The sequence below is a fragment of the Mytilus edulis genome, chromosome 12 (assembly GCF_963676685.1).
Source record: "Mytilus edulis chromosome 12, xbMytEdul2.2, whole genome shotgun sequence".
In the NCBI taxonomy this organism is placed as follows: Eukaryota; Metazoa; Mollusca; class Bivalvia; order Mytilida; family Mytilidae; genus Mytilus; species Mytilus edulis.
The window spans coordinates 54,045,796-54,061,220 of NC_092355.1; the positions used below are offsets into that span (position 1 = coordinate 54,045,796).

The 15,425-nt window shown below is 33.1% G+C and overlaps 3 protein-coding genes across 3 annotated transcripts; 2 read left to right on the plus strand and 1 right to left on the minus strand.

The window, feature by feature from the left end:
• The first annotated feature begins 2,399 nt into the window (after nt 1-2,399).
• LOC139497701 (zinc finger and SCAN domain-containing protein 29-like) lies at nt 2,400-2,927 on the plus strand. The gene has a single exon (XM_071285937.1). It carries the CDS (start codon nt 2,400-2,402, stop codon nt 2,925-2,927), a length of 528 nt encoding a protein of 175 aa, XP_071142038.1.
• A 78-nt stretch (nt 2,928-3,005) lies between these two features.
• LOC139498819 (myosin-M heavy chain-like) lies at nt 3,006-7,520 on the plus strand. The gene is made up of 3 exons (XM_071287378.1): nt 3,006-4,106; nt 5,105-5,165; nt 6,920-7,520. The coding sequence occupies exons 1-3, from the start codon at nt 4,077-4,079 to the stop codon at nt 7,291-7,293; spliced, it is 465 nt and encodes a 154-aa protein (XP_071143479.1). The 5' UTR covers nt 3,006-4,076; the 3' UTR covers nt 7,294-7,520.
• A 4,830-nt stretch (nt 7,521-12,350) lies between these two features.
• On the minus strand, nt 12,351-13,960 carry LOC139497702 (uncharacterized). Its single transcript, XM_071285938.1, has 3 exons — nt 13,693-13,960; nt 13,475-13,522; nt 12,351-13,046 (listed from the first exon to the last, which is right to left on the minus strand). Exons 1-3 carry the CDS (start codon nt 13,958-13,960, stop codon nt 12,394-12,396), a joined length of 969 nt encoding a protein of 322 aa, XP_071142039.1. The 3' UTR covers nt 12,351-12,393.
• Between the last annotated feature and the right edge of the window lie 1,465 nt (nt 13,961-15,425).

The window sequence follows — 15,425 nt, forward strand, 5'->3', positions numbered from 1 at the left end:
TATTTATTCTATGTAAGTTGATGGAGTACATCCTACTCAGGCATTGAGTGCCTCATGGGCACGTCATATGGGAGCCACGATTGATAAAAATGAGCGAAATTTATGAATATTTTGTTTGTTGAATTGCCGACATATATGCTACGATAATTCAGGGATGAATTTTTTTTTTGGTGGGGGAATATGTCACCGTCGTATTTAAGTGTATATTAAATGGTTATCCATCAGTTCATTTCATTCATTCATTCATTCATTCATTCCATTGTCTGTTTCATCATACACATTATGACGATTGACTGAGACTGACGACATTTCTAATATACGTCACTGCACAATTTCATATACACGTCACTTCACACCTGAACGATTTAAATAAAATAAAATATTATTGCACGAGCGCGGGAAAATATGTGTACGCCTTATTTTTATATAGAGATTTAGGATTTTATTAAATGAATAGCAGCCTTTCAAAGCTGACGCTTCAAAGCTAAAGCAATATTTACAGGTCAGTTAATTTTGTTATTTGGAAAATATTATTTAGTTTCTCGATAGAGTTTCATTCATTAAAAGTTAAATGGAAATATTATGATAGTTTTATCATAATCTGCAATACGGCTTTTCCGTACTTTTTACATAGTTTTATGGTAAAGTTCAAATTACTGAATTACAGCTAGAAGTTGTTTTATTGGCGATATTAATTCATGGCGTAATTTTAAAAGTGCATTGTCGAATTCATTAGTCCGTCAGTCCTTGTTTCATTGTAGTTTGTGGTTTTATATTTAGAGTATGAATGAATGTAATTGTTTCCGAATTTGTTGAAAGATTTGTATATGTTGAAATAAATGTATATTTACAGTAATAAAAGTGGTACTAAAGTCACTGTCTGGTATAAGCCCTACGTTAATTTGGTATATGTCAAGTTCACTGTGACATATATATTGGAAAAATCTCTAATTTTAATAGTTATCGTTCCTGATAGATCACGTGTGTCATAGCCTCAGTCACTTTGTCCATTCATATCTTATACCCCGTTCACACTATGCATTTTTAAACCGGGTTCGACCCGAATTAATTAATCCGGATTAAATTCCAATAGTGTGAACACGTTAAACTGGGGCGAACCCGGGTTAAAATTACCCCTCATCTGAGGTGGTGTTAATGTGGGGCGAACCCGGATTAGTTACCCCACATTCTAGTGTGAACGCAAAGTGGAGTTAATGTGGGGTTGTTGCCATAGCGTTACGTGACGTTTTCTGCCGTCTGTCATTGCCAATACAGAGTATAGACATCAGGGGCGGGTCTAGGTAAGGGCGTAATGGGCGTACGCCCCCCCCCCCCCTTTAAAAAAAAAAAAAAAAAAAAAAAAAAAACCTATCGTTATAATCTGCTAGTATTGTATTGAATGATGGCAATTTATCATATTCATTAATTAAACACATACTCAGATTTCTTTTTATACGGATTCCCCAATTTGATGGGTCATCATCAACCGTAAAATTTCGTTTCTCGGGGTCCGGCGTGTTCGACTCTGCGATTAGTATCCATTGTTGTTGATGTGATAAAGAATTCGCAAAGATGTCGATGTCAAAAACAAAACGTCAAAAGACCTTAAAATCGTATCAAGGTGTCTTGGACACCTTTTTTAAACAACCAAAACGGTAAGTAAATCAGTATATTACATGAATTTTGGTTGTTTTGTGTGACACTAACTTCGATTCCCCATAGCCATTCTAAATATACCGGGGGGGGGGGGGGTATATTACTATATATACGATACTGGGTATATTCTGACAAAAGGGGTTGTATTTTCAGCTAAATTGTCTAAAATGGGGTTATTTTTTTACGCGTTGCCTTGAAAGGGGTCACTCAGATTTGACTATGATATCCAGAACGGGGTTCAAACCTATGATTGCGTTGGATAAAAACCGCAATTTTTATACGTGTGCATGCAAAACAAATTTCTTGGTAGAGTGGTATAAATACAGCACAAACAACATTTTCCGTCGGTCCGTCCATCCCGGGCTAAATTGTTGAAATTCAGGAGCTTCTGAGCTTCCCCATGGACCCTCAACCGTAATCACGCCTCTCGTTCATAAAATCCTGGCCTAGGTATTGAAATGTTAAGTTACTCCTTATACCCTTGAGTTTAGAATTTCTCGTTATTGGTCTACTGCTGTTAAGATCCACCCAATCATTTTAATATACCATAGACAATTAATGAAGAAAACTCGGTATAAAAAATGTCACACCCTGACACTTTAACTATAAAATATACATGCTCCAAGTCAGGAACCGTTACATTAGTGCAATTCTGTATTATTTTATGTTTTTAAAGCCAAAAAAGGTCCAAAAATATTTTATTCTACGCCCCCCTTTCAAATATCCTGGACACGCCCCTGGACATGGATGCCGAACAAAATTCTTCAAAAAAGAGAGGTCTAACCTGGAGTGACCAGGAGACGAAGGCTTTACTTTCAACGTGGGGAGAAGGGAAAATTCAATCAGAATTGGACAATTCAACAAGAAACACCCATGTATTTTCTTCAATTATAAGTTCAATGGGTGGCTTGGGGTATCTTCGTACGGCACCGGAATGTAGACAGAGAATTAAAACTCTTAAAAGAAATTACTTTAATGCAAAGAACAGCAACAAATTGAGTGGAAATGGCAGAACAATTTGTAGATATTATGACGAACTTGAGGACATTTTAGGAGGGCGCCCGGCAGTAACCCCACCGAAAGTTAAGGACTCTTCGGAAAACCACAGCTCTAGAAAAAACTCTTCTGTTGAATGCAGTGAGCCAGAAGATGAAGATGGAGATATGGACATTTTTCAACAGCCATCCACTTGCAGTTCTTCTGCATGTTCCGTGACAATGGTACCAGCAACCGTTAAACTGATTGCAGACGTAAGTATTATAAAACAATGATAAGGTTGTACATGTAGTATATTCCACTGATATTTTATTCCCATTAATCTGCATGTAACACACCGAAAATTAATTAAGGAAGCGTACAGTATTCATGCGTTTGTTCAGAACAAATATATAGCGAATAAATGAGTTTAGCTTAGTCACAGTTTTTTTTATAAGAAATGCTCAGTATAATAGATCAGTATGATGGAAATTACACTATCCGCATCTAAGTCGAATTTGTTCCTTTCATCACCGATTTCATTCTTACTTTTACATATGTTACATTGCCTCTACCTTTTTCTACAACCGATTTCAGTTTTTTACATCTTTTAGTATTTAGCATTATACAACCTGGGAACAGTATATCTATGTTCCTGATACAACCGAGTCAAACTTCAATACAGGATAAGTACACCAATCAAATATGTCCATAGAAATCTTTATATTTGATATGGACCAGAAACACGAATCAATACCACACAGTGATCAATAGACAATACACCACATTTTGGCTATGATTTTTGCATTTTTCTTTACATTAATCTACATCATTACATGCATGCTAGCTTACTTTTCAATAATTCAGCTGTATAGCTTTAAGGACATATCTGACATCATGAACATAAAGGTTTAAGTCAAGAAATGTTCAGAGATATTTAAAACATTCAGTGTGGCTGATTTGAAATGTTTAACACTTTTTGTGTAAATGTCAGCCAAAATGTCTGATAATTTCTTTAAAAAATTGTTAAAAGTTATGCTTATAGAAGTGTGCTTTAGCTGACCCGATTTGAGAATATAGTGGCAGTCCAAATGTCAAGTACAAAAACAGTTTCAAGAACTCTGAATTGTGTATGGCTGCCGCTGAACTGGTTTACAAAATAAAATGGGTGTCTCTAATCAGTTATATACAGGCATATGAATATGGGGTGCCCATTTGACAGGTCAACACTAGCATAAAAAAGCTACAACATACATTTTTCTGCTTATGTTGTTAAGAAATGAAAATGAATAAAGGTTTGCATAAATTCACTCAATATTTATCAGTATAATATGCAAATCATATAAAAATAAGGATGCTATAAACATGATAAAACTTCTCAGGGTTACTATAACATTTATTTATATTTGTAGTCCCAGATTGAGAAAAACGCCTCTTTACCACAGATGACTCACATAGCAAGAGCAGAAAGAAAGGTATATTGATCATGTTAATTGATTTAGTAATACTTGATCTAAATTTCATGCTTAACAAGACATTCCCTTCTAAAAAAATCTCCAAAACTTATGATTTGTTTAAAAAAACCTATTCAATGAAAGTTTCACTTTTATTACATACATGTAATATACTTGCAATGGTGGAAAATTCTATAATCATATATTTATGCTTAACAAACGTCAAAGTGATCAAGGAGTAACTGTCCCCATGATTCCTTTCCCAATAATTTATGATATATATGTATTTCTGCCTTTTTCAAGTGAACTGAATTGTATGTGTTTATAATAGATATCATATGCAAGTATGAAAATGTCAACACCACCAAAAAATAGTAAAATCTTGAATAAAGATTGAATATTTCAGATAACCAATAACTAATTTGTTCATAATTTTGCTATTTTTTGGTTGTAATGTACACTTTTACATGTTTTAATCCTGCATAAGCCATATTACATTTTGTATTGTACTGAATCATAATTATATGATTCATCACCTTGTATTCTTGATCATTTAGCATTGGCTATAATCATGATTTTTTTTATACATTGTACATATAAATATACTCGTATGTATTAAAAAAATGTGGTAAGATTGCCAATTGGACAACTATCAATCGAAGACCAAATAGATATATACAGGAAGATGCGGTATGAGTGCCAATGGGTGAACTCTCCATCCAAAAAATAATTTATAAAAGTAAACCATTATAGGTCAATGTACGGCATTTAACTCAGAGCCTTGGCTCACACCGAACAAGCTATAAAGGCCCCAAAATTACTAGTGTAAAACCATTAAAATGGGGAAAAAGGGTTATGAAATGACCATTGTACAGCAATTTAGACCAGAAAACAAATAACCATTTCTACAAACCAATTAATAAAAAAACAAATTTTAAATATATAGGTAAAAAAGCAAGAGGCATCCAATAAAAAACAGTTTACCTACAAGTAGATTGAACGGTTACTTTTTATTTCAGAAAACAGATGAAAGAAAGAGAAAAGACCAGAATGACCCTGAATGTAGAAAAAAACAGGGAAGTAAGTATAAAGCAAACAGGCCCTTTTTATACTATTACATACAATGAATATACATATAGGAAAATGTGGTATGAGTGCCAATGAGACAACTCTCCATCCAAATAACAATTTATAAAAGTAAACCATTATAGGTCAATGTATGCTTAGTCCATGTAGTTTACCATTGATAGTACCATTTATATAGTTGAAAACAAGAAATGAAAAGACTCATATTTAGACTCAGAAACAGGTTCCAGTACACAAAAAAATGTATTTTTTTTAAGAAAATAAGAAAATGTGGTATGACTTATAACATAAACATAACCTCAGTGCTACTGGAGATGTGCAAATTAGATCTCATCATTAAAATGCTTGAGACCAAATAATTGTAAAATCCAAAATCTGATACAAATGTTATTTTAAAAGCTGAATAAACACACATATAGCAAGATAGTGATCTTGACATCATTGTTATGGTTCATTGTCAAATGTTATTTCTTGAATTTCATGTTGATTTTTTTTATTGTCGAGCCTGCGACTTTTGTCTCAGAAAGCTTGACATAGGTGTAGTGATCCGACGGTGGCGGCGGCGTTAGCTAACTTTTTAAAAGCTTTATATTTTAGAAGGTGGAAGACCTGGATGCTTCATTCTTTGTAAATGGATGACTCATGTTACGAAGTTTCCGTCAGTCACATGTCCAATGTCCTTGACCTCATTTTCATGGTTCAGTGACTACTTCAAAAAAAAAGTTAAGGTTTTTTGTAATGTTGAATTCTCTCTTATTTTAAGTAATAGGATAACTATATTTGGTATGTGCCTACCTTGCAAGGTCATAATGCCCGTCAGACAGTTTCCACTTGACCTCAACCTCATTTCATGGATCAGTGAACAAGGTTAAGTTTTGGTGGTCAAGTCCATATCTCAGATACTATAAGCAATAGGGCTAGTATATTTGGTGTATGGAAGGACTGTAGGTGTACATGTTCAACTGGCAGGTGTCATCTGACCTTGACCTCATTTTCATGGATCAGTGGTTATAGTTAAGTTTTTGTGTTTTGGTCTGTTTTTCTTATACCATATGCAATAGGTCAACAATATTTGGTGTATGGAATGATTGTAAGGTGTACATGTCTGTCTGGCAGGTGTCATTTGTCCTTGACCTCATTTTCATGGTTCATTGGTCAATGTTAAGTTTTTGTTTTTTGGTCTGTTTTTCTAATACTATAAGCAATAAGGTCAACTATATTTGGTGTATGGAATGATTGTAAGGTGTACATGTCTGTCTGGCAGGTGTCATTTATCCTTGACCTCATTTTCATGGTTCATTGGTCAATGTTAAGTTTTTGTGTTTTGGTCTGTTCTTCTAATACTATAAGCAATAAGGTCAGCTATATTTGGTGTATGGAATGATTGTAAGGTGTACATGTCTGTCTGGCCTGGTTTATCTGACCAGGACCTCATTTTCATGGATCATTGATAATTTTAAGTTTATGTGATACTTGTAGTAAAACTTTTATCTTTAGGACTATCAACATAAAATCAATCATGGTTAGTAAAACAGGCGAGACATTACAGCGTGTGCCCTCTTTTTAATTAAAGAATTAAAAATACTTAAAAAATATTAAATTTGTGAAAGAAAAACATACATGTTCGCAATTGCCTGTTGTTTTGGTAACATGCAGAAAATTTTCAATATGCTATTAAATTCATGGATTAGTTCTAAAATATGAAATTTTCAATTTGATTTTTAATAGTAACATTTATAATTTTATAGCCTCTGGGAAAATCAGAAAAAGTGATGAGAGCCTTATGGCTATGTTAAAAGAACAGCAAAATGAGTTTTTATCCAATGAATCAAAGAGATGGGAGGAAGAAAAGGCTCGAGAGGAGAGAATGAGAAAAGAGGACAAGGAACATGAGCTGAAACTATTTTCTATGTTTGCTACAATTATTAAAGGACAGCCATCATCCCAAATTACATCAGGTCATGCATCATCAGTATCGTCATTCCCTTCTTCATCATTCCAGGATTCAACATTCCAGGCTTCACCATTACATTCTGCATCAACATCATCAACATCATCAACAGACCAACCTCAAATGTTAATCATGCTTCTTTTCTTCCAGAAGCATCATGCAGTAATATGAGCTTCTTGAGGATGCTAAATAATGAAGACTGTTTTCAGCTGTTAATTTTAATTTATACCAAGTTGATGTTTTTTTTCAATCAATATATTTTAATTTTAACTTTAAATTTTAAGATCTAGATGAAAGAACATTTATTTATGTTTGTGAAAAGAAATATTGTTGTTCCTTTAAATTTCTGTGTAAAAATTGAAAATAGAAGGATATGTCCTAATAAAAACTTATCGTTTTTTCCTCTTTATTATTGCTGCAACCTCTTAGATGACAAGGTTATTTGCCCTTGACCTTAAATCTTAATATTTCAAAAGGTAAAAGATATGATGCTTTATACTTTGCATATAGATATCTGATGTTATGACTTTTCCTTGGGTCATATGGCTATTGTCATTGACCTAATTTTCATGGTTCAGCGATTTCTTTAAAAGAAAGTTAAGATTCTTTGTTATAATATTAATTTCTCTTTTTCTTTAACAAATAGGATAACTATATTTGGTATGTGCAGTTTTATCTCAGATACAATAAGCAGCTGTCAATTATATTTGGTGTTTGGAAATACCAGGAACTGTTGTTCTAAGGTGTACATGAATCATCTGACTTTATTCTCATTTTCATGGTTCGTTTGTCAATGTTCAATTTTTCTTGTTCAGTCTCTTTCTTAGATACATTACTATAATGAATAGGTATTCTATATTTGGTCTGTGAAATGATTGTAAGATGTACATGTCTATCTTGTATCATCTTACCTTGAAATAATTTTTCTTTGTTCATTTGTAAAGTTAAATTTTCAGTATCAGGTTTGCTTGATAAGTGTTAAATGTGAATACAGAAACAATGCCGTCATCTCTGTAGACTGAACAAAAAAAAAAGAACCTGTATTTCTCACTTCATTCACAGAATGCAGAAAAATAGGGATGTTTATCCTATAAATCTTAATATTTTAAAATTGATAACAATATTATCATATCTTGTATATGGATGAACTATTGTAGCTTAATTTGAAGCTTCAGTATAGCATATCATTTAGTTTTTATTAGTCCCCTACCAAGAAAATTGAAGGGGACTTTATGTTTGCACTCTGTCTGTTGGTCTGTCATGTAAATCAGCTTTCCATATTTTTTTTGTCATGCTTCAAGATATTGGTTTGATATTTGGTATATACACAGTGTAGATACTATTCTGTACGCTATCAGGAAGTCGCGATTTTCGAAGCGAGAACTTTTTGGATCACATTTTAAATTTGATGGATATACCGAATTAAACGGTAAATTGATCATCTGAACATTGCTTAATGCTTAAATCAGCTGACATCAATATTCTCAAATGGTTTAGAAATAAATTCAGCACATTCATTATTCGTATCTTTGCCTTAATCAAGAGATTTTCAAGTGCATCACCAAGGGAAATCAGTCGGTGAACATAAAAACAATCTTTTTACCCTCTTAGTGTACAAATTAATGTATGAACCAGACTTAAGTAATTAAATGAAGTAGATTTCAAGTGGGGGTAAAAGTTTCAACCAGATCTTTGAAGCCAGAAATAAGAAATTTACACTTGTTTGAATTTCTCACTGTACGATCAGTCTCGCTTGTATATTTTGAAACTGTATGATCAGTCTTTATTTCACTGTATTCTAGTGGTGATTTCAAAATTATATACGATACATTAGAAGGTGGTATTTTTCTAAATAACACAAATATATTTCAATAAATTCACATCCTAAAAACTTATGAAACATGTTTTAGGTTGATAGGGTGTACTCGACTTACTACATGAAGTATAAGGATGTTTAAAAGGTTGCTAAAATAAGAAGGTTTGTTGTATAATATATAAGTTTCAGAAATGTCTTCCGTTATACTTAAAATTGTACAAACACACAGATTTAATTGTAATATTAAAATGCATGTTATTCACACATTCGAGGCCGCACTGGAGCCTTAAATTGGTCACAGTTCCTTTACTTTGTTTTGGATGTAGAGCTGTCTCTTTGATACTCAATTGTACTTCTGTTCCACATTTATTCTTAACAGGTGACAACAGTTCCGAAGAAATATTACATACATTAAGTGTGAGTGATTCACATTGTGGAATTATGATTGTATTGTCCTTCTTAAGGGAGTTCGCTTCTCACTTTAATATAGCTTTATCATTAACAAGTTTATGTCCCCAAAAACTATTTAAGGAATGACTGTAATATTTTTCTGTCTATGAAGAAATAACATAAAAATTTGGTGCACACTGAATAACGCGCGTTACCAAATTTTGAAAACATGACAAGCGAGCTTCCTTAATTTCAGCAGGTATCAGTTTGAAGTTTTTTGTTCGGACATTTGTAATAGACGGAGAAACACGTGTTGCAACTTTCAACTTTAATTCTTCCGAATCATGAAAACTTGGCATTGGATTATCCTGAAAAAGAAATATATCTTTCGTTTACTTGAATGCATTACAGTACTTATATTGATTTGAATATAACATGTTCATTTCATAAACAATTTTCAAATAACAAAGTCAGTGGACTAGATATTTAAAATGATGTGCCTCCCGTTCACCCCATCCCAAAGTTTTCCTCAGAGTCGACTTATACCAACTTTTAGCCTGAATTTTTTCTATAATGGGGCAGATGTAAATGAAAAATGAAGATACAAAAAACGTAGCCGACTCCCAAGGAAAATCAAAACAAGAGCTTTTCAGCAATCCAGATTTTTTTTAAATTTATTTATATCTTGCATTTTTCAATCTTTCAAGAACCATCTTTCTTGAACGTTGAATGTGAAAATCATCAATATCATACCTGACCTCCGTGTTATCATCGGTAACAACATAATAAAGTTTGAAAAGTTGTATGATTGAACGATTCACAAGTTAACGCATGGACACGACTGGAAACACCATTTTTAAATCTTTCAAGACGCATACCTCATGATCAGAAACAGTAAAAATCGTCAATATCAACTTGACCTCCATTTTGGCATCAGTAACGACAAATTAAAAAATTTAAAAGCTTTGATTAAACGGTTCATGAGTAAAGGGCATGGGCAATGTTTGCCAGCATTCTAACATCACCAAAATAATATAAATAAGAAGATGTGGTATGAGACAACTCTCAATCCAAGTCCCAATTTATTTTAAAGTTATAGTACAGCGGGTTTAACCGTTTTGATGGTGGCACCAACCTTCAGCATACCAACCGATTTTTCTGTGGAAAATCCTGTTAAAAAGGGTAAAAGTGTATAAGCTAAGTATTATTATTTTCACAAGTTGCCACGCAATTAATAAATGCAATCAGTACAATGACATATATGGATTTACCCAGAAATCGCTTTAAGTAAACTGATGACATCCTTCTCATTTCAAATTCATTCGTTATTGATACATGTAATAATTTCTGTAAACTTACCCAAAATATCACATGAATTACCCCCCTCAACGGCGGACGGTGTAAATAGCCTTTAAAAATGTAATAGCTAAACAGATAACTGCAACGATACACTTTTACAAAGTCCACAAGCGAATCATGTATTGCTTTTTAGGCATTTGATTTTAAATAAGACTGAAGGAACAAAATACAATTATTTTGCCGACTACAAAACTCATCAGAAATATATTTGTATTGTCTGATGAAAAAAAAAATACGTTATAGTTCCCTGGACAGTTCATATATCACACAGAAACGTTTATACCTTCAAATTGCCGTTGTTGTTGTTGTTTTTTTAAATCATGACTGGTCATACAGTCAAAAAATCTGAAATCGCTTCTAGAATACAGTCAGTTCTAGACTGATCGTACAGTAATATATTTTGGGATCCTCAAGTAAAACATATTTTTTAGGGGAAATACGAATATTCTACTTAAATACGAAAACAATATTGAAAAAGTATACATTTAACTGTAACCTGATGCAAATATTTGCAATTAAAGATTATTTGCTTTGTTCTACGAGAACAAAATTGTCCATCGATTTCACTTTTTTCTATCAAGTTGGTGTGATGCACACGTATATTTTATATTCTAATGCATGTTTTTGTTACAGTTACTCATATTTGTGATGCTATACATACCTTGAAGATGTCCAAAGCACTTTATAGATATAGGAGTAAACAAATGATGAGAAAAGTAGCCGTAGGCAAAACCGTTCTGTTAGTCAGTTAGAAATCATCGCTTCGAAAATCGCGACTTCCGGATAGCGTACAGAATAGTATCTACACTGTGATATAGTATAACCATGACAAGTTACAGATCAAGTTCTACTTTTTGTTTTGCAGAGTTATGCTTGAACTTGGAAAATCCACTCAAATAATTGGTTTTCCACTTTTTTTTTTGCTTAAAGATATTGACTTGAAATTTGGCTTATAGTTAAACCATGACAAATTTCAGATGTGAATTGTGTTCTGGTCTGATGATTGTTTTCAGAGATGGTCTTTGGACTTGTTGAAATTATTTTTTCCCCAGGAAAGCCGGCAATAAATTTCAGCATATTCAATTATGCTAAAAATATATATAAAAATAGGAAAATTTTGTACGATTACCAATGAAACAATTCTCCATTTAATACCAAACGTCATTGATGTCAGCAAAAAGTAAAATTACACAAAAAACAAACTCAAGGGGAAATTCTAAAGGAAAGTCTGTAATCAAATGGCTTATCGATAAGCTCAATCACATATAATGAATGGAAAACAACTGTCATATTCCTGAATTGTTACAGGCATTTTCTTAGTTAAAGAAATTGTGGATTAGACCTGGTTTTAGAGGTAGCTAAATCTCTCACTTGACAGTCGCCTAGCATTTTAAGGTTACTACATCCTTGAATGCAGAATCTTGGCTTTCAATACATAGTAAGCTAATTATTGACCAATTTAAAGCATTTCAGAGGATAAACTGCTTAATTTACAGTGCAAGATTTTCTCATTGTTGAAGTTCATATATATTGAACTGTAGTTGGTAACATTGTTCATCTTAGTTAATGGCATACTCATTCAGTCTCACTAGCAATCATACTTTACTGTAAATTACTGATATGTTTTAATAACAAGCAGGATGTCATCACAATAAGAATTAAACTAATAATAATAATTTAATACTGTAGATCATTTTATATTTGAACTACTGTTCCCTTTCTTGTAAAAGGTAGTTAATTAATGTATCCCTGACTCGCTCTCCAGTTTGTGTTGCTGCCTGGCAATCATTTGGGGCATTATTCATTTCCTCTTGTTCTAGCCATTCTTCAGGGAATTCATTCAAAAAAGTTTCACATATATTATGCAATGTACAACAGCACTCTGCAACATCAGGTACAAAAAGTGTAGATAAATCATTTCTTTTCATTAAACATCTCCATCTTCCTTTCAATCTGCCAAATGCATTCTCCACCACCATCCTTGCCCTTGACAACTTATAATTAAAATATCTCTTTTCTGCACTTAATGCTCCATTGTCCCTGAAAGGTTTTATTAACCATGGCATTAATGGGTATGCAGCATCCCCAATAATAAACGGAGTAATTGTTGTGTTATTGAATCTTTTGTCTAGTTCCTTTCCAACAACATTGCCTCCCTGAAATTGTGCATATATGGATGAATTTGCAAAAACTCGTGCGTCGTGAACACGACCTGCCCAGCCAACATTTATATTCCAAAACTTATATGAGGAGTCAACAACTGCCTGTAAAATAATTGAATAAAAGCCCTTTCTGTTGTGATAGTCAGTTGGTACTTCTTTAGGAGCCAGAATTGGAATGTGTGTGCCATCTATGGCCCCTGAAATAAAAAAAGAACAAACTTAATTAATCAGATATTCTGAATTAGACTTTACACAAAGTGTTCCATCAGATTTTCTGAATTAGACTACACAAAGTGTAATCTCATTTTTCAGAAATGTGTGTTTCTTTGTTAGAGAATTTCTGTATATTTTTTTGCGCTGTCTCATATTTTCTTTTATATCAGGGCTCTTGAAAAAGTATATCTGTGTTACATTTCTGTTGTCGAAAACTGATTAGTGTATGCAGAGACATATATAATACACATGTGTATAATTATATGTCTCTGGTGTATGGTAAGGAGAATATACAATGTTAGGTTGGTCACAAAAATCTTCGCAAATGTTGTAAAATTTGGTTATATCAGAGACCTATATACGTGTTTCTTGCTAGATATACAATTTTAGTGTACATATTTCATAAACTTACCTATAGTGTTTGGAAATCCCCATTTGTTTTGAAATCCGTCAATAATATCTTATATAATAACTTTTCTGTGGTTGGGTTTCTAATGAATCGTGGTGCTAATGTCTCATTAATGCTTGTAACCACATCATGGAAGACAGAACAAGCCGTACTTCTAGCAATCCCAAACAAATGAGCAACAGTCCTGTATTCACAATTTGTTGCCAACTTCCATAGGGTACTTGCAATTTTGAAGTCCACTGTCAAAGCTTTTCTAAACGGAGTATCATATTTAACTAACGTATCATGTAAATTTTCTTTTAAAAAATCAAATGTTTCTTTGTTGATTCTGAAGTTTTGGATCCATTCTTCATCAGTAAAACCTGGAACTATACAGTCCCACCAATTCCGTGAACGGGGTTTGCTCCATATCCTCCTTTCTGCCGGTTGTAAATTTGAGCGTCTATTCATCAGTAATAAGTTGTTTCTTGTCATCAAATACATCCTCATTCTTCTCAACCTAGCAAACCTATTTTTTCGCTTTAAATTTGTAATCTTCCGCCGATTTTTCCGTATCAGTGACAAAAGAAAGAAGAACAGTACCGTGGCGGTTTCCATTTCGTTTGTTGTCACAGACGCTGTTTACAAGATGTTGCGCATGCGTGTCTATTTTTGTTGAAGGGAAAAACCCAAAGTGGGGTAATTCTTTTTCAAGTGTGAACCGGTGTAATTAATTCGGATTAACTAACCTGGGTTCGACCCGGTTTAGATTTCATAGTGTGAACACGGTATTAGTGACGAAATAATAAACCAAATTTGATTGGCTAAGATGATGAACTTTAGGGTTCAAATTCTATAAATATTGGAAAAATCTCTAATTTTAATAGTTATCGTTCCTGATAGTTCACGTAATGTGTCATAGCCTAGTCAATTCGATTTAGCTCTAAAATCACTCAACCTCCAACGATATCTCCAACTTATTGTAACACAATGTTTTTTAGTGCAAATTATAATATAGACTTGTACTAGCAACATACTAAAACTATACATTGATACAATTTGCGGAAAAGGTTATTTTGGGTGAAATGAGTGATTTTTAGTGAAAAAACGTCGAAAACTGGAAACGCAGAAAGTCTCCGTTGTTAAAGGTTAATATTTTTTGAAGTTTGATCTATATAGAAAAAAAAAACAAACTGTTTTATGTTTATTTTGTGAAGTACTTTAGTTATCAGTAGTAATATTTGAGGGGGGCAAGGGGTTCAACTGTTATTCTGTTATGGGGAAATTTAATTCTTTGTTATGTGTTATTTTGAAAATATATTTGCTGTTAGCTGTTATTGACTTATTCTTCGTTAGCTATTATTGGGATTTTAGTTTTTTGTTGCTATCTGTTATTGCGATAATGTATTTGCTGTTAACTGTTATTGAAAATTGGAATGTTAGCATTTTTTTTTTGACAGTCAATTAGGAGATAACTGTATTGTATTTTCAGCTCCGACGGCATCAATTGGGGATTTGATGGTCGCAAATTAAGTTTACTGGCGACGCGTTAGCGGAGACAGTAAACGGGTATTTGCGATCATCAAATCCCCAATTGATGCCGTCGGAGCTTAAAATACAATATTGTTATCTCCATTCTAATGAAACTGACTTAAAACAACGTTAAAACATGTATCTAAAGTTTGCCATATGCCGACGGTCTGCGCTTGCGCGTACGTCCCATGGGGGTTCGACGACTTACAGACAAGTTGCTTTCTTTAAAAAAAAGGAATGCAATCGTAAACCCAAATGCTTGTTTGGCATTATATATTAGATAATTGTTTAATAAAGATGTATTGTTTTATATTACTTGTGTTGTACATAAGAATTAGAAACTGACATTGATTGTTTACTCAATGTAATAACGGCGTCACACATCAGCGTGTAGCTCCGACGTACGTTGGCCGTGGTAAAAAATCATGCACGCTACCATATA